At 42.2% G+C, this 20,214-nt stretch overlaps 2 protein-coding genes across 6 annotated transcripts in view; one reads left to right on the top strand and one right to left on the bottom strand.

The window, feature by feature from the left end:
• CARMIL1 (capping protein regulator and myosin 1 linker 1) overlaps positions 1-20,214 on the bottom strand; it is a 280,248-nt gene that overhangs the window by 123,231 nt on the left and 136,803 nt on the right. For all 5 annotated transcript variants that reach the window (XM_050941772.1, XM_050941775.1, XM_050941773.1 and 2 more), the window contains exons 10-12: positions 15,422-15,510; positions 10,533-10,627; positions 3,350-3,436 (exon numbers count right to left, since the gene is read on the bottom strand). In XM_050941772.1, the coding sequence (XP_050797729.1) occupies positions 3,350-3,436; positions 10,533-10,627; positions 15,422-15,510 (271 nt within the window). The remainder of the gene's footprint in view (positions 1-3,349; positions 3,437-10,532; positions 10,628-15,421; positions 15,511-20,214) is intronic.
• The window catches only part of LOC127045612 (uncharacterized), a 251,489-nt gene that overhangs the window by 136,055 nt on the left and 95,220 nt on the right, over positions 1-20,214 (top strand). The window lies entirely within an intron of this gene.

Raw genomic sequence — 20,214 nt, 5'->3', positions numbered from 1 at the left:
TTTTTCTCCTACAGGGCCCAGTCTTGCAAGGTGCCAAGCTCCCTCAACTCCCATTGACTTCACTAGGAATTCGGGGTTCCCTACATTTTGCAGGATCAGGCCCTTATCCTGTATTGCCAGATTCTTAGGAACAACCTTCTGATACATTTATTGTACCAAGTACGTGGTTCAACTCTAATGTTTATTTTTTTTTACATTACTTAAAATATGGTTTGTGTGTAATGTTAAGACAGCTTCTTGTAAACACGGATATTTAAATAAAAACGTCCACAGAAGACAAATACATTAACAATTATAGTTCACTACTAATTCAAAGGCAGTTGACAAGTATCCTCACACCTTCTATGGGTCGTATCGATTATCACTTCAAATGTTTTTTTCTCCTGCTGATGATAGTTCATCTCAATTGATTGGCCTCTTACAGTTGGTATGGCTACTTCCACCTTTTCATGTTCTCTGTATGTATAAATATCTTCTTGCTGTATGTTCCAGTCTATGCATCCAATGAAGTGGGCTGTAGCCCACGAATGTTTATGCTCAAATAAATTTGTTAGTCCCTAAGGTGCCACAAGCATTCCTGTTCTACGTTACTAAACACACTCCACCTGCAAACTGCAGGGCTGGAACACTGTACATATTAAATGCAAGTTTTTTTAATCTTTAACAGATCTACTTAGCCACAATGGGTTCTAGCCATGTGCCCATTTTAATGAGTGTTAACAGCAGTTGTTACTATATGGAACTAGAAAGGAGCGGTGCAATGTGTATGTACACGCACATAAACACCATGCTATATCCCATCCAAATAGCAACAATAGCATATGATTCAACAGCAGCAAATGATTCTGAGAACTAGGATAATGAAGCAGTGTTTGAGCTAGTTAATGTTGAGGGGGCACTAGGGTAAAAAGTAGAATCACTCCTCCTTTAGGGTTTTTGTTTGTTTTTAAATGAATCCGTCTTTCATTAACTACAAAGTCACTGGATCTGATCTAAAGCCCAGTGATATCAATGGGAGCCTTTTCATTGACTTCAGTGAGCTCTGGATCAGGTTCAATAAGCTGAGATTTAATTGAACCAAGCACATGGAATTTTCTGTTTGACTCAAAGCTCCAAGTTGCTAAACCTCTTTTAGAGCTTCCCTTCTTGTATACTGTGCTATTAACAGAGATCCTACTTCAGTTTGAATGAAGCCTATAACGTTGTTTCACAGCACTCAGACCTATCAACTGTTAGGAAATATGAAACATCATATTTAAAGAAAGATCATCTGGGAAGCTGCTACCTGCAGTTCACTTGTCAATCTCACAAAGAAATCTCAAATGAAATGTATTTGTTAAGTAGTAAGGTAAAACAATAAGAAGTGGATATATTGAGCTTTGGGAAGAAGTGAAAAGTCCCTAAAACAAAAGGCTGGAAAATTCTACTTGTCTGGTTGCCCAGGACTGAATAGGAAAATTTTCCAAGTGAGTCCCATCACTCCTTTCAAAATTTAGGCTTTTATTAAAAAAATAGTTCTAACCTTTATGGTTTCAAAAATAACCTTCAAATGCAAAACCAGGTTAAATTAATGTAATGCTGTCTATCTAAGTCCAGGGAGGGCAGACTGACAAAAGGAGCTGTAAAGACAGCCACAAAAGTAGTGAAGAGGAGACCGTGGAGACAGAGAGAGGCAAGAAATTCACTGTTTTGAGGGGACTGCACATCTAGATAAACTCTCATGAACAGCAAGGTAAGTCGTATCATTAGGCTAGGCTTCTTAGTCAGAATTGCATATTTTCAGTAGGAATATTGAAGGGCTGCCCTAGCACAATATCCCGTGGTAAGATCTTAGTCTCTGTAGATTTGAGAATCATTGCCGTGCAGTCTGCATTAGGATTCTTACTAGGTCATCATTAGGCACGATAGATGGACTCTGCTTTTGTTTTAGGACCTTTTTAAAAATAAACCACAAAAATCCCTTTGATTTTGTTCATTGCTTCAATACTCTGTCCTTGCTGATTAGCATTTGGTTGAGCGATCTTGACTAATCTGACAACTGTTCTTGAAACAGGCGGAAACAGACAGAATATCCCATTGACCTAAAAATCCAAAGCATTTGTAAATGCCATTGGACCAAATGATGGAACTTCAAGTGAGGAAGAATACAGGAGGTGACTGAACATACTGGAAGCTGTGTGCACTTTTGCCAGGGCTGGATTTGGTCCAAAGACTTGAGTAAATATTCTGAGTTTTCTCCTATCCTGAGAACAAATACCAGGGAGGTCAAAATTCCCTGACTACATGATTGTCACCAAGAACAGAATACTAACACAATGAATAGAACTAAAGTTTTGTAAGGCTTTAAAGAACCAAAAATCCAGCAATCATGCCCGATGACTGGGCTAGTAAGAATCATAATTAAACACATTGCACAACAATAAATGTCAAATCAATTTAAAGGCTAATCACTAGTAGCAGGTCCATTTTCAAAGGTGCAGAGTTGCCTCCACCCTCAGTAGTTTCATGAGCCATCTGCTAAAATGGTATGCTGAAGAAATACGTTGGCTAGAGCTTTTCTTAAAAACAGATTAACTTCTGAACGTTAGAAACAATGGGGCTCCCACATCAAAGAGCAACATCTAAAATGGTAACACAGCTTGGCTTACTGTTACAAGTGAAGTGACAGTTAAGGATGTTCTGTCCCATCTTGCGGCATCGAGACCACTTAGAGATTAATGCATTTACTCTACAGCCTTATCTAAGAGCCATATGACTTCTAGCTCATGCATTTAGCTCCAGAGGCCCCAGGTTCAATCCCGCCTGCCCACAACCAGGGTCTATTGGTGTTACAGGTGGGGGCTCATTCGGGATTTCAACTGGGAAGTCTCTGAAGCTCAAGACACACTTCCTCAGTAGGTATGTAACCCACACACCTCCTGTGTGTAGGGTTCTGTCTTGTCTAGTGGCACTGAGACCACTTAGAGATTAATGAGTTTGCTCTACAGCCTTAGCTAAGAGCCATATGGCTTTTAGCTCATGCATTTAGTTCAGAGGCCCCAGGTTTGATCCTGTCCACCGACGACCAGGGTCTGTCATTGTTAGATAAGTCAATGGAAAGCTTTCATCTAACTTCAGTGGGATTTGGATCATGCCCATAACTGAAGAGCCTACTATGGCTAAGAAATAAGGTTCAGATACTCTCATAAAGTCAGACATATAAGTAGATAAATTAGACAGAGAGAAATAATCAAGTACACAAGAAATTATTTTACAATTATATAATGACAGGATCCATCACTAACAAAAATGTTTTGTTTTACTCATTCACCAAATAGAGAAAAAGTGCACAGTTAAGTATAAAACATACCTTTAGGTGACAATGAGGTTTTAGATAAATTTAAATGTTTCAGTCCCTTCGGGAGTTTGGCAAACTGGATACTTAGAGAGGACACACCTGTTGGGGGGGTAGGGGTGGAGGGAGAAAAGAGCATAAAAGTTTGTAGCTTTTCTGATGGAGAGTGGCTTTCAGGATTCTGAACCAGGGTAAAATCTGAGACCACAGAGTGAAAGTAAACTGAGTGTAGGCTGTTCATCTCCTCACAAACACAACTCAGTTTTTTCTAGGGTTGTCCCAAAGATGTAGACGACAACCACTTCAGGTCCTTTTTACTTTAACATGCTTAAAGCTATGCATTGCATGCTTAAGTTTTTGAGGACCAAGGGTCAAGGAGAAGGTAACGTGTGCCCAGGGCCAGCTTTAGGAAGTGTGAGGCCCAATTCGAACATTTTTGGCAGGGTCCCAGCAGGGATGACTAAAAAAATAAAAAAAAAATAAAAAGTAAAAAAACCCTTTCATTTCTTAGCAACCGGTTCCCTATGAAAAGTTCTGATTTAAGGCATGTGCCACAGTATGTATTTTTTGTACTGATAGGGTTACCATACGTCCATATTTTCCAGGGGATTTTTTAAAAATTTAAAAATTCCTCCCGGACAGCGATTTAAAAACCAAAAAGCCTGACATGTCCGGGAAAATACAGATGTATGTTAACCCTAACTCAAGTTCTTTTTAAAAAAGATGGGCCTGAACTAGAAATGAGCTCCCTGGGGATGTGCTAGGGTGTCCCAATTTTATAGGGAGAGTCCCAATTTTGGGGTCTTTTTCTTATATAGGAGCCTATTACTCTCCACTCCCATCCCAATTTTTTCACACTTGCTGTCTGGTCACCCTAGGGTGTGTACATGTGTGGGTCCCAGCTGCTCCCTGCCCTCTTCATTGAAGCAGGTGTGCAGGGTTACTGCCATGGGAACTGCAGGGCACCAGTGGACATGGGGCTGGCTGGAGGCAGGGCAGAGGCTGACTGGAGGTAGGGTCTGGCTGCAGGCAGGGCAAGGGGTGCAGGGCTGGCTGGAGACAGGGGTGTGTGGGGCGGGCTGGCTTCAGGCAGGGCCACAGGGGGGTGCAGCATGGGTTGGCAGGGCTGGAGACAGAGGAGTGCGGGACTGGCTGGCTTCAGGCAGGGAGGTGTGGCAGGGGTTGGCTGGAGACAGTGCAGGGGCTGTGGGGCTGGCTGCAGGCAGGGCAGGGGGTGCAGGGCTGGTGCGGGCAGGGGTGTGTGTGGGGCTGGCTGGCTTTGGGCAGAGCCACAGGGGGGTGCGGCAGGACTTGGCTGGAGACAGGGCTGGGGGTGCAGAGCTGGCTGCAGGCAGGGCAAGAGGTGCGGGGCTGGCTGGAGACAGAGGTGGGGGGCTGGCTGGCTTCGGGCAGGGCCGCAGGGAGGGTGCGGCAGGGGTGGGCAGGAGACAGGGCAAAGGGTGCGGCAGGGGCTGACTGCAGGCAGGGGGTGCAGGGCTGGCTGCAGACAGGGGCTGGCTGCGGGCAGGGGCTGGTGCGGGCAGGGAATGAGGGGCTGGTGTGAGCAGGGGGTGCGAGTACAGGGGGCACAGCTCACTCTGTACGGTAAGTACCTCCTCCTCCTCCGTCCCCCACCGGGGTAGCAGCAGCAGCCCGGCGCTCGGAGGCTATTTAAAGGACCCAGGCCTCCCCTGCTTCTACTGCCCCGGTCCTTTAAATAGCTGCAGGAGCCCTGGGGAAGTGGCTGGGTGGCAGAGGCAGCTGGAGCCCCCCTGCTACCCCAGGGATCTGGGGACTATTTAAAGGGCCCGGGGCTCCTCTGCTTCTACCGCCTCAGTCCTTTAAATAGCTGAGGGAGTCCTGCTGGGAGCCCCAGGCCCTTTAAATTGCCCACTGGGGAAGCCAGGCCAACCTGGTACAGTGCACCGGCTCTTGCTGGTATGTCGAACCGGTGCTTGGGCACGGGGGCCCTCTTAGGGGTGGGGCCCGATTCAGGGGAATTGATTGAATTGGCCTAAAGCTGGCCCGCGTGTGCCATGATGTCAGCACATGGATAATTTGAGAGCTTTATGGTTCCGCCACAGGAAAATGATAATGAAGCTAAATACAACAGTAGTGAATGTGCAGCTTCCCAAGTAACAAGGCTCTCTTTGGGTTTATTAGAAAAAAAGATCAAGGTTCAATGGAGTTTAGCTATTATGGGTTAGCTAACCTTGACCTCTCTTCCTAACTGAGTCAAATTCTTTCTTCATTAGATAAATAGGCAAAGGCATTGCTGAAAAAGGACTGGAGAAAAAATAGCTGAATTAGTACTGCAGAGCAGTATATGTTTTGTATAAAATAAATTCTGATGCAGGTAACGTAGCAGAGAACTTGCTCTAGGAATCTGAACCCTCCATTCTAGTCATAATGGTCACTTATCTCATTTAATCAGACTGATAAATATATACTGGCCATTATACAGTCTCAAAATCACATAACTGACCATTTTCCCGAATAAAAAAAGAATTAGGGTTCTGGCACCAACTACACTACTCAGCACCATTTTGCTGAAAGAAAAAAACACAAAAAATAATTTCTCACTTCATCTGAGGTTCTGCATTTCATAAATTTATTTCCCATTTTAAAATGGGTGATGGAATATTTAAGGAGACACCTGCTCAGTAATGATCAAAGTAATTTATAAAATATTCATTACCAGAATAAATCTATCAACAAATAAATTGCAGCAATGCAATGAGGTGTGAAATATACTTCTCTGTACCAAATCACAGGTTAAAACCAAGCTAAGCTTTCCTTGGGGGAACATATATCTCTTTAAAAAGAATAACCTTGCCTCTTCTGCCAAAACCCAAAAAGGATTAAAAAAAAAAAAAAAAAAAAAAAAAAAGCTAATACTGACGTTTACTTCAATGGACATAGAAATATTTTTTCTATATTTATCATATTCTTTTATCTATCCATCTTAAACACATAAGTGGCTACACTTCAGACATTTGTGGAGTTTTTGTTTTAAGGTCTTTTTGTTGTTTGTAAAAGTGTGGTTGGCATGTATATTGCCAATACATGTAGCTTTCATGGACTATCCAAAACTCCAGGCCATATTATGTGTATATGGCCAAGTTGTTGCCATGAAGATGAATTACTTTGTCTACTGTAAAAATACAATAGTAACTGGGTGTATTCACCAACTTACTGCAAGAACGAAGTCAGGTTATCTTCTGAGAATATGCAAGTAACTGCACTTCCCCTTTGTAGGAATTTATTGTTAGAGAAAACAAGGTGAAAAGTACCTGGGATTATTTAACAAACGTTTGCTTCTGGAGAAATTTCAAGGAAGCATCAATTGACAATGTTTTAAACATTTTATTAACTCGTGAAATTTATTTTACAATTCTTTCTATTTTTGCTTGAAAAAAGAGGTGGTTATTTTTGTATGGGTAAGGTGTCTATCACAGGGCTTCTAAGCAATGTACAATAGAGTCAATACACCACACTAAGATCAGGAATAAAAATAAACCCCAACTGAAGGCAGAAACAAAATATTTCACTTGACATAAAAACCCATGCAAAGAATCTCACAAATTTTGCTAAAAAAATATTAAAGATGATGCAGGTGTAATTTTGGACCTACTAACCCTGGGTCAGATTTAATTGTAGTGACTATTGGAGTGGGATCCTTGACACATTTTCTTTCCTAACTACACTTTACAAATCTCTGCAGCTCCACTGAAGTAAGAGATTCAAGTATTAAAAATGTTTTAAGCTACTGCCTCAGGATTTTATGTTCTCTGGCAGGTCCTCTCCACTTTTTGGTTGTAGCTGGTTCTCTGCAGGAGGCTTAAAAGCCAAATATGATTTTGATGTCAAAAGGGTAGAGAAAAGGAGGGAAAGCAGTAAGAGGAGAGAAAATACTATTCTGTTGCACCTGGGCTATATATTGGAGAGTAGCAAATATCCTTTCCCCTTCTCTCACACTACAGCTAACAAAGTCTCTAATCCAGTCAGCACCACCCATATTAGCTGCTGAAATCTTATAGCAGGGGTGGGCAAACTACAGCCTGCGGGCGGGAGCCGTTTTAAGCTTCCACTGGGGAGCGGGGTCTAGGACTCAGCCCTGCTCCGGTTCTCTGGAGCTAGGTCGGGGCCCACAGCATACGGCTCAGCCCCACTCCGGCCAGGCGCTGGGTCGGGGGCCACAGCACGTGGAAGCTGCAGCATGGCCCTACTCCAGCTCCTATGTGCTCCAATGGCCCCCTCCAGTGCTCCAATGGGCCGCCTGGCTGTGCCTCTGCATAGGAGCCGAAGAAGGGACATGCCACTGCTTCTGGGAGCCGCTTGAGGTAAGTGCAGCTCAGAGCCTGCACCCCTGACCTCTCCCCACACCCCAATACTCTGCCCCAGCCCTGATCCCTCTCCCACTCTCCAAACCTCTTGATCTCAAACCCCACCCCAGAGCCTGCACCCCCAGCCAGAGTCCACACCCCCTCACACACCCCAACCCCAATTTTGTGAGCATTCATGGCCCACCATACAATTTCTATTACCCAACATGGCCCTCAAGCCAAAAAGTTTGCCCACCCCTGTCTTATAGCGTCATCAGCATGAGGTCCTGGGAACCAGTGAGCTAGGACCTAGGAAAAGGTAATAGAAGAGAAAAACAAGTGCAGTAGAGCCATTCAAGTCTTGGATAAGCAGGAAGCTAAATATTTTTAACCAGTCTGCCCCTTCTGGCAACATACAACAAAACTGGTGTCAGTTCCAGTAACAGAGCAGGAGAGAAAGACCAAGCTGCAACCAGGAATACAAGGAGAGCTTAATAAGAAGACAAAGTACAGAGAAGATTTTGAACGTTAAGGTCTTTAAAAGAAAACAAGGGTGAAATCCTGGCCCCATTCAAGCCAGAAGGACCAGGATTTCATCTCCAGACTGCCAATACACTCCACAGGTACCTCACAAAATCTAACAGTGCAGTGAAGGGAATCCAACCACGATTTAACACATTGTTCACAGTACAAAGCCATTACTCTCAGCACTGTTTTTTAACAGAGACTAATTGTTAAATCTCAAGTAAACAAAATAATCTTTTGGCATTATCTGCACACAAACACCTGTTCTGATCTTCTATTCGAGTAATCATACAATATAATTACTGGCGCTCAGTAAAGCTAAAAAAAATCACTCTCTTTTAACAATGGAAAATTACACGTTCCTTCTCTTATCATTCACAGAACTGAAAACTACTACTACTATTGAATACTCTGATTTTACATCATAACCGGGGTAAACTCCCAGTTCCTGTTGATATGACAAGTTAAAAACAGAGATGTTTTCCATATTCCTTATGTGTAATTAACTATGATTTTGCATACATCTTTCTTATGACAAAGTCATATTGTTCCTTCCATTCGCGCATACAATCTCTAGTACAATTTGCACACAAAAGATACCAGAACTTCTGAATTCCTGCTTAGATCTTATTTTGAATTGAATGAAATGCAACATTTGCTTACTGAAATTATATTTAATTTCTCTGCAATTTAAAATAGCTAAGTAACTTATTTAATTTCTGCATTTTTAAGAAAATTAAACTTTTAACTGAATGTTCAGCTGAAAAGATTTAACTAAGAAACTAGTCAAAATCCAAGTTTGTATGTCCATGATTAACTACTGTTTTGCCTAAATTTTCTCTTGCATGTTATTACTTCTATCTATTTTGAACTGTTCTCTTTGTACTATGTGAAATACTCAGCCTGACTTATAGACAAAAGATCTTCCATTATATCAAGTCTGCTTATGCTTTTGTTTTTCTAATAAGAAAGAAACATAGTGAGCTTTCCTTTTAACCTACCTAAATCCAATTCTTAAAAAACAAAAGCAACAGCTTGTATAAAATGTGACAGCCTTTTTCCTCCTCCTGACTATTTACTGTAAAGAAGTTAGCGTGGTTACTACAAAGAGTTTTGGCTGGTCAAAAAAGGCTTTTCAAATTATATGGAAATGTTCATGAAAAATATTCCTGTGGTTTGAAATTCTGATTTCTCAACTAAACAATTTGAAACAAAAAAATGGTTTTGATTCATTCTGAAACAAACTGAGTGAAATCTAACTAAAACACTTTCAAATTTGTGGGGTGAGGCCGCCCTCCCACACCCTTCCCACTATATAGAGAAAGGGAGAGATGGGGAGACTACCCACCCCCATTCGTCTTCCAGTGACAGCTGAACATTTTTTGTTTTGAATTTTTTCCTCAAAAACAATATGAAACAAAAGGTTTTACAGAATAGAATTCCTATTTTTCAAGCAGCCCTACAAATGATGTATTAAGGGTGTGATTGCGAGAATGCCCTGTGCATGGAATACTTAAGTGAAGTAAATGGGAAATCCATAAACACGGTGCTTCCAGGATCAAACTTAGACTGAAAATTTTATTTTAATTTAAAAATAGAATTTTCAGTTTTTAGGGTGGTGAGTGGAAAGAGAAGAAAGAAGAGATGGGACTGACTTGAGTCTAAACTGAAATCACTCAGAAATTAAGGCCTAGATTCAGCAAAGCTGAATCTTTAAGCATGTGTCTGTCTCTCACTGAAGTCAACAGGATTTTTTGACTGAAAAGGGAAAGACTTACGTAGATACTCAGTGTAAGGGCTGCACTGACAGGGGTGAATTGTTTACACTATTGGGCACTAGAAGGGAGCTCAAAAATTGACAGCTTCAGTGCACTTAGAAATATTTATATAAGCACAGATGAATTAAAGAGGTAGTTCTATCTGCTAGAAAACATCTGGAATACATAACCCAAGGAATAAAGTTGTGTGTCACTCTCAGACAGTCCTTAAACCAATTTTATTACTTTTTAAAATATAGTATATGAAACTCTTTCTTCTCTCTCCACCTCAGGCACAGTGCTTCTCCACTGTCAGCTAGCTCAAAAGTGATCTCTGTGAAGCCAAACAAACCCAACTTTAATTAAATTCATGGTTACACTAAAACCGTTCAACACCTATTGGTAAATCTCAAACTAATAGACTTTTGCAAATTAAAAAAAGAAAAGCAATTCGAAGTGACCTATGAGCAACAAATATTTACGATGCAATTACACCAAGCACATGCTCTATTATTCAGGCAAAGGGGAATGAAGTAGCACTATTCCTCTTATTTTGACTGTATAAAAGGAAAAATGTAAATGTTATAGTACCTCTGTCCTCAAGAGGGTTGCTAGCAAGGTTGATTGTATGAAGTCCTGAGTTAGGATTATGGGATAGGGCATTGGCCAGTTTCTGTGCAAAATCTCTGCAAGAAAATAAAACAAAAGAAGATTATATTATCTCCTACATTAACACCATATTCAGAGGCTTAAAATGACCCAATTACTGGAAAGAAAGGAATTGGCCAAATTTGCCAGTTGCAGACATGTACAGTATTTCCCTTAGTTTAGTCACATCTATTTGCACAATTTGCTGTCTTTCAACAGCAATCTTTTATTTAAATATTATCCAATATCACACTAAAGGATGCCCATCCATATCTGAGTGCCTTTGAGATTATAAAAAAACAAACACAGCAAAATAGGAGTTCTAAAACAAACTGTCCAAAGCAGTCCCATTTCTCCCGCCGACCACATCATTTGATCATCAGTCATGTGATCAGTACAGTTTAATCACTGGCATGCTTTCCCAGAAATCCCGCCCTCATGTGCATCAGTTCTCCATCATACCAAACAAACAAAGAGGCTTTGCAGCATATCTAGAAGGTCAGCAACAGGGGCTATTTCTGACCTTGTGGCATAGGTGCAGGAACCAGACGTGCAGGGGGTGCTATAGCACTGCGTAGCTTGAAGTGGTTTCCATTATATACCAGGGTTTACAGTTTGGTTCAGTGGCTCTCAGCACCCCCACTATACAAATTGTTCCAGCATCTCTGCCTTGTGGGAGAGGAGGGGAGATAGAATTCCAGGAGAAATGGGCCCTTATGGACACCTCTCTGCTCACTCTCTTTCATAATCAGGAGAGTCAAGCTCAGGGGCCTTTGCTGATCAGAAATGTGGCAAAATAGCCCAGGGAGAGAGTCAATCTCTCCAGCAGGCAGGCAGGCAGGATCTAAGCTGTTTAGGTCTCTGCAAGTCTAAACAAACTCTCCAGACTCCACCCTGAAACCAGTAGGCAGCTTTTAACCACTAACTTTTGGTTCAATCTGCTCTCTCTTCCTTACAAAAGAAAGCTCTTATTTCCTGTAACCAAGAATGAGATACAACATAGCTAAATACCTCACTAATTTTGCCAAAAGACAAGAACTCACTTAAGGGCAAATCCTGCCTACAGAGCCAGAGGTGAAAGTAAGCAGGTACGTGCCGGTAAGGATCGGTAAGAAAAGGAGACTGCCTGAGGGAGGGAGAAGCCTGCCCCCTGCATAAGAACAGTTTAAACTCAGCTGTTCCCTGAGCGGTTCAGCCCTCCCGAGTGGTTTCTGGCATCCTTGTTAATTTCACTCATAGCAGCTGGGGGGAGTGGGGAGGGTGTGTTTGACTATGGTAGGGGCAGTCCTTGTCTGCCCCCGTGATGAGGGGATCTTGTCTCCAATTTTAGTATATGTGCTGCTGAAGCAAGCATACTATATACACAATAAATACAAGCATTTGGCTGCACAGCTTAAATCCAGAGCTAGTAAAAGCAGGTGGAAGGGGAAAACTCACTGTCACATTGGTTTCTCGGCTCCTCCCTCCCCCTCCTCCAGCCAGGCTGCAGACAAGGCTCTGCATTCCTCCCCCCAGCAGGGGTTCTCCTCCAGGCTCTAGCTTGCAGCAGGGACACTGGCTGAGATGCCTGCTGCTGCCTGCATAAGAACAGTTTAGACTCAGCTGTTCCCTGCGCTGTTCAGCCCCCAGGGTTAGAAGCCGTTTCTGGCATCCTTGTTAATTTCACTTCCAGTTGTTGTTGGGGGCGGAGGAGGAAAGGTGTGTGTGACCATGGCAGGGGCAGTTCTTTTCTGCCCCCGGGGATGAGGGGATCTCCTATATACAAAAAACACAATCAAAATCTTGAACCATTTCCAAGTTCAAATCTATCCCATTTCCTCTCCAGCAGAAGAAGGATCATGGTTGTGATGTCCGAACTGCTTGCAGATCCTCTGAAATGTTACTGAACCATGCAGGGAACAGCTGAATTTAAACTGTTCTTACGCAGGAGGCAGGTTTCTCCCTCCCTCAGCCAGTCTCCCTGCTCCCTGCTGCAAGCTAGAGGGTAGCCCCTGAAGCTGCTGCTCAGTGCCAGGCAGGGAGAAAGCACGGACCCTAGTGTCCGCAGCCTGGTTGGAGGAGGAGGGAAGACACGGAAAAAAATGTGACAGTGAGTTTTCACTTTTTCAGGCTTATTCCAATAGTAAAGTTTTATTACAGACAGTCCTGGTAGTAGTAATAGTAGCTTTATTTTCTCTATCTATGTCATGCAGTAGGAGGGATCCCTGAAGTACGTAGGAGAGGTGGGTTGCTTGCAATTGGACCATATGGGTAAGAAATGTAAATTACTTTCACCTCTGCCCAAACCCCAGGCTCCCAGCCGCCTCTGCAGCTGGTAGCTCCGGGGGTGATTTAAAGGGCCCAGCTCCTAGCTTCAGCTGAATCCATGAGCCCTTTAAATCCTAATTTAAAGCCCGGGGATTTAAAGGCTCCACCTCTTCCGATAGAGGCCATGCCTCTTCTGGTTGAGGCCCCTCCCCCTCCCCAGGACTCTGGAGTTCTGGCAAGTCCTTTAAGTTACTTTCACCCCTGTACAGAGCACAATCTAAGTGATCATTCGGTCCACGAGGGGGTACATAAGAACCAATAGAGAAGGAATCCTCTCTCTGAATATGGATTAGCAGCGGAGCCCTGAAACTGCAGTCACCTCAGCAGTGTGTGGCCAATGGTGGTCATGTGCACCTTTGAAACAGTGAAGTCCTGAGAGGCTTTTTTTTTTTTTTTTTTTAATACTGGGAAGAGATAAACAAAGCAGATGTCAACAGGGAGCAAGTAACCACACCCATCAGTTTATCACAGGAAAGACATGATCACGGGCTGACCCAAAATCAGTATCATCAGGCAGGTGATATTTGAGCACAGACACTCATTAAGGAGAAGGTGCTGTGTATTGGCAGCGCCTATACTGTTTTGAGCTTTAACAACTTTTTACAACTTCATTCTTCTCTTACCCCTTAGCCACTGTTATCACCACAACATTTTTGTCTGTCTCAGGGCTTGATTCAACACTCCACCCTAATTTATGTCCCTTCCTCATATTGCCATTCCCACAGACCAAAATTTCCTAAAATATCCCTTCTTCCCTTTAGTGATGGAAGGGTGGCACTGGGCAGGAAACCATCCAGCCAACTCTGCCAGATTTCTGCCAGCAGGCAGGTCCCCAAGCACAAGGGTTATGCTCCAGTGGCTATCTTCTGCCACTTTAAGGTGACAAGCCTTACCAAACCAGAGAATCCAGTCCTCTGATTATTACATGCACCCTATTCTCTCAATGTGGCCTCCCTACTTAGTGTATCTTATTTCAGCCAACTCACTAAGCTTCTACTGCACTGTCCTTACTCATCATTCTTCCTTTTCAGCTAAAAGCCAATATCCTTGCTGGATAAGTTCTGTCCCGATTACCCATCTAAATAGTTATAAAAATGCCACTTTCTGCTTTACATAGGGAAACTTCCCGAGGGACAAAGAGCGATCTCTCTCATTTTTCTTAGGATACTACAGCAGTAGTTCTCAACCAGGGGTATGTGTACCCCTAGAGGTACACAGAGATCTTCCAGGGGGTACCTCACCTCATCTAGATATTTGCCTAGTTTTACAACAGGCTACATATAAAGCACTAGCGAAGTCAGTACAAACTAAAATTTCATACAATGGCTTGTTTATATTGCTCAATATACTGTACACTGAAATGTAAGTACAATATTTTTTCCATTTGATTTATTTTATAATTCTATGGTAAAAATGAAAAAGTAAACAATTTTTCAGGAATAGTGCGCTGTGACACTTGTATTTTTATGTCTGATTTTGAAAGCAAGTAGTTTTCAAGTGACATGAAACTTGGGGTACACAAGACAAATCAGTTTTCTGAAAGAGGTACAGTAGTCTGGAAAGGTTAAGAGCCAATGTATTACATATTTGAGATAAAAATTTCAAAAGCACATAGAAGTCCCATTAAAAGCCAATGGGACCGAGGTACTTTTGAAATTTACCCTTAATAGCATTTCTCAACTCTGACTATGGAAGTGGTCATAACTCCTTAAAAATACTTTGTCTGTAGCCTATGCCAAGTGAGGAAAGCCAGTATCAAATGGCATGAATACATTCCTTCCCAGTAAATAGACATTATAATCTGCAGAACTGACAAATACACCTATAAAGGGACAGATAGCTAATACTGATCACAGCAGAGAGAGAGAAGGTCAACACGCCAAGTACTGAAATAGTGCTGGAGTATTTAAGCATGAAATTGCATTATTTCTAAATGCCTTCATTTTTTATTACTACTGTAAGAGGTTTGCTTTTTGTTTACTTTTTAAGTACCTCAGTACAGAGAAGTATATTTTCTAGTTTGAATACTAGGATATATTCATTCTATCTTAACAGACTATGTGTCCAATCAATAAAGAAGTCCATACTGCAATCTGTCGTCCAACAGTATTCCTTATTATCGTGAAGAAACTGAACACAGTGTTTTCTAAAAGAGCATCAAGTTTTTCATATCAACGTTGGCAACTAAGTTTTGAGAGGAAATCACGAGTTATTTGAGGCTCAAATCACTTCTAAAACTGTCTGTTCTGCACAGCTACCAGCTGTTCAGCCAGCTTCCTTGTTTGTAAAGGAACAAATAAGTATAAGTAACAGCCTCATTTTCACAGATGCTAACACATGTAGTCCCCAGAGACTCCAGTGGAGTTTGTGAACACTTACAACCTCTAAAAAAAAAGACCATGAGCTCCTTGGAACAGGGTTGTAATTTTTGTATTAGCTATTTTACCAGTTCTATCACACAGTCTATTTTCTATGGTCCTATGGGTAAATCATAACTAATGTAATTTTTTTAAAAAATTACTTACGTTCTAAGCCCGGCATTCTCTAATACCAATTCTTCCAATCGATTGGATCTACTCACCACTCTCAGGATCTGCTCACAGACATCAGTGGACTGTCATGAAAATGATATTACAATATTACTAAAGCAAAAACATTCTTACATCACTGAAAACATACAGCTATAAGCTAAGAATGGCCTAATGAAGTCCTGGCCACAACTGGATCTCCAAGGTGTCACTACAATACAAAAAATGAATAATAGTAGCAGAAGCCTCCAAAACCCAGTAGGAGGACGTAAGATGCAATAATTCATTTGGGAAAGATTCTAAGTGGGAAATTCGTAATTGAGAGGCAAACTAACAGAGAGTCATTAAAGGTGTAGGCCAACAAAACAGGACAAAACCTTATTTCCGACAGAAAAACCATGTGATTAATAATATTACTTATTTAAAACTTTGTGTCCATGATAATCTTTTACAGAACAGACATAATTAATAATTAATAAGCCTGAACTAGAATGACCACAAAACCGAAACAGGAGTATCACAATGCAGGGGCACAAGGGACACATTTTGGCTGCAGGCACTCAGTGAAAGACCTTTGTGGTTGGGGAGTGTGCTCCAGGTATTTTAGTGTGGATCCTGCTAACCCACACAGAACCATTACACACCCCACCATGTTTACATTAGTCATATTTTGTAATAATGCAAAATGACCTACAAAATAAAAAGGAGTCATATAAAAAATGGAAACTAGGTCAGATTACAAAGGATGAATATAGGCAAATAACACAGGAATGCAGGGGCAAGATTAGAAAGGCAAAGGTACAAAATGAGCTCAAACTAGCCATGGGAATAAATGGAAACAAGAAGACTTTTTATCAATACATTAGAAGCAAGAGGAAGACCAAGGACAGGGTAGGCCCACTGCTCTGTGAGGAGGGAGAAACAGTAAACAGGAAACTTGGAAATGGCAGAGATGCTTAATGACTTCTTTGTTTCGGTCTTCACTGAGAAGTCTGAAGGAATGTCTAACATAGTGAATGCTTATGGGAAGGGGGTAGGTTTAGAAGATAAAATAAAAAAAAAGCAAGTTAAAAATCACTTAGAAAAGTTAGATGCCTGCAAGTCACCAGGGCCGATGAAATGCATCCTAGAATACTCAAGGAGTTAATAGAGGAGGTATCTGAGCCTCTAGCTATTATCTTTGGAAAGTCATGGGAGACGAGAGAGAGTCCAGAAGACTGGAAAAGGGCAAATATAGTGCCCATCTATGAAAAGGGAAATAAAAACAACCCAGGAAACTACAGACCAGTTAGTTTAACTTCTGTGCCAGGGAAGATAACGGAGCAAGTAATTAAAGAAATCATCTGCAAACACTTGGAAGGTGGTAAGGTGATAGGGAATAGCCAGCATGGATTTGTAAAGAACAAATCGTGTCAAACCAATCTGATAGCTTTCTTTGATAGGATAAAGAGCCTTGTGGATAAGGGAGTAGCGGTGGATGTGGTATTCCTAGACTTTAGTAAGGCATTTGATACGGTCTCGCATGATATCCTTATTGATAAACGAGGCAAATACAATTTAGATGGGGCTACTATAAGGTGGGTGCATAACTGGCTGGATAACCGTACTCAGAGAGTAGTTACTAATGGCTCCCAAACCTGCTGGAAAGGTATAACAAGTGGGGTTCCGCACGGGTCTATTTTGGGACCTGCTCTGTTCAATATCTTCATCAACGACTTAGATGTTGGCATAGAAAGTACGCTTATTAAGTTTGCGGACGACACCAAACTGGGAGGGATTGCAACTGCTTTGGAGGACAGGGTCAAAATTCAAAATGATCTGGAGAAATTGGAGAAATGGTCTGAGGTAAACCGCATGAAGTTCAATAAAGACAAATGCAAAGTGCTCCACTTAGGAAGGAACAATCAGTTTCACACATACAGAATGGGAAGAGACTGTCTAGGAAGGAGTATGGCAGAAAGAAATCTAAGGGTCATAGTGGACCACAAGCTTAATATGAGTCAACAGTGTGATACTGTTGCAAAAAAAGCAAACGTGATTCTGGGATGCATTAACAGGTATGTTGGAAAGAAGACACGAGAAGTCATTCTTCCGCTCTACTCTGCGCTGGTTAGGCCTCAACTGGAGTATTGTGTCCAGTTCTGGGCACCGCATTTCAAGAAAGATGTGGAGAAATTGGAGAGGGTCCAGAGAAGAGCAACAAGAATGATTAAAGGTCTTGAGAACATGACCTATGAAAGAAGGCTGAAAGAATTGGGTTTATTTAGTTTGGAAAAGAGAAGACTGAGAGGGGACATGATAGCAGTTTTCAAGTATCTAAAAGGGTGTCATCAGGAGGAGGGAGAAAACTTGTTCACCTTAGCCTCTAATGATAGAACAAGAAGCAATGGGCTTAAACTGCAGCAAGGGAGATTTAGGTTGGACATTAGGAAAAAGTTCCTAACTGTCAGGGTAGTTAAACACTGGAATAAATTGCCTAGGGAGGTTGTGGAATCTCCATCTCTGGAGATATTTAAGAGTAGGTTAGATAAATGTCTATCAGGGACGGTCTAGACAGTATTTGGTCCTGCCATGAGGGCAGGGGACTGGACTCGATGACCTCTCGAGGTCTCTTCCAGTCCTAGAGTCTATGAATCTATAAGTAATTTGCCTGGGCCGCTGCGAGATCCATGATGAGCCAAAAAATTAGAGTAAAACAAAGCTGGTTTTATGCTATTAATTTGCTAATGCTGGAGACGGTAAAAGTGAAAAGATAAATTTTGTAGTTTTAAAATTTTACTTCAGCTGTGATCCCAAGAGCTATACACTTTTATTTTATTCTTTGTTTTGCTTTTGAACTCTGTGGTCCCCAACACACAAAATCAAGGTTCCATTAGAGGTCTGAAGCTGAGCTTTTGCCATGACCACGACAGCTAAGATGATTTTGCTCAGCCCAATAAATCATTCTCCATTAAAAGTGCCCCCATGACACTCGTATTGGGGTCTGAGAGTCTATGTTTCTACCTGGTGTCTGACCCCACAGATCAATCAATTTCTAAGGCTAGATTTTTTAGCCTTTTAGCTTTTCAGTCTAGTTCTCAACTCATTTAAAATACAAGAACTCTACAACACAGAGGGGAGAAAAATCTACTTTCAGTCATTCTTTTACATAATGCAGATTGTACTGGTGCTTTAAGGACTGTCACTTTTCTACCACCACAGGCACTGATTCTGCACTTTTATATTTTAGTAACTGAGAATATGATCAATGGTGGTATACCAGTGTGATTACAAAGGAGTGGTTTAATCTGTTTGTGAGAAAGGTACAGCTGTGTCTACTGTGACAGACCCAGACCAGTGCGGTACAGGAGTCTGTGGAGGGCAAATATACTGGTCACCGGATGAGTAGTTTTCTGTTCCCTGAGTGACCAGAGCAGGGGTTGCACTAGAGTAATCAGGAACCTGCTAGAACCAATTAAGGCAGACAGGCTGATCAGATCACCTGCAGCCAATCAAGGCAGGCTAATTAGGGCACCTGGGTTTAAAAAGGAGCTCACTCCAGTCAGGTGAGGAGGAGCCAGAGGAGAGGAAGTGCGTGTGAGGAGCTGGGAGCAAGAGGTACAAGGAGCTGAGAGTGAGAGGGTGTGCTGCTGGAGGACTAAGGAGTACAAGCGTTATCAGACACCAGGAGGAAGGTCCTGTGGTGAGGATAAAGATGGTGTTTGGAGGTGGCCATGGGAAGTAGCCCAGGGAGTTGTAGTTGTCATGCAGCCGTTACAAGAGGCACTATAGGGCTGGTCTACATTAGGGGAGGGGATTGATCTAAGATACGCAACTTCAGCTACGTGAATAACTTAGCTGAAGTCGAAATATCTTAGATCAAGTTACCTACTGTCCTCAAGGTGCGGGATCGATGTCTGCGGCTCCCCCTGTCGACTCCGCTACTGCTGTTCGCGTTGGTGGAGTTCCGGAGTCGACAGGAGCGCATTCGAGGATCGATATATCGCGTCTACATGAGATGCGATACATCGATCCCCGAGAAATCGATTGCTACCCGCCGATATGGCCGGTGGTGAATACGTACCCATAGACAGCTGCAATCCACAGAGCCCTGGGCTGGAACCCGGAGAAGAGGATTGGCCCGGGTTCCCCCCAAACCTCCCAACTCCTGATCAAACACAGGGGGAGTTGATCCAGACTATGGGGAAGATCACTGAGGTGAGCAAATCTGCCAATAAGCGCAGGACCCACCAAGGTAGAGGAGGAAATTTGTCACACTACCAAAGACAGTGCCATAATGGGAGATGCAAAGAGCAGTACCTAGCATTGATTCTGGATTTGTTTTTCTTAAACCGGCTCTCAGTAATGTCATTATGATATAGATTTAGCAATCAATCAGCTTTTGTATTATCCTCCAGATATTTCTGACTGCCAGCTTGAGTGCATTTCCTGTTCCAGGAGCTGACTAGGGTTGTTGTTAAAGAGTTAAGGAGTTACTTTAAGAAGTGAGTTTATTTTAGATTCGTACAAACTTGTTAATTGGATTCAATCAGTTTCAGCAAATCAAAGATACTAGGTTCTGTTTGCTAGGATCGCATCTCCTGTGGTTTGTTTGAAAAGTTTTATGTTTGAACAAACCCTAGAACTCCAAAGAAATCTCAAGAAAATCCCAGCAAAATATAACAGTTTCCTAAAGACACCATAGTTGTATCACTTTCCCTCTACATATATTCTCTAATACACCTCCTCCCTAAACATGGCCCCATGTCCCTCTTCATCCTTTTACCCCACCAGCAACCTCTTCAGGTGCC

The sequence above is a fragment of the Gopherus flavomarginatus genome, chromosome 2 (assembly GCF_025201925.1).
Source record: "Gopherus flavomarginatus isolate rGopFla2 chromosome 2, rGopFla2.mat.asm, whole genome shotgun sequence".
Lineage (NCBI taxonomy): Eukaryota > Metazoa > Chordata > Testudines > Testudinidae > Gopherus > Gopherus flavomarginatus.
This window is presented reverse-complemented; position numbering and strand designations above follow the sequence as displayed.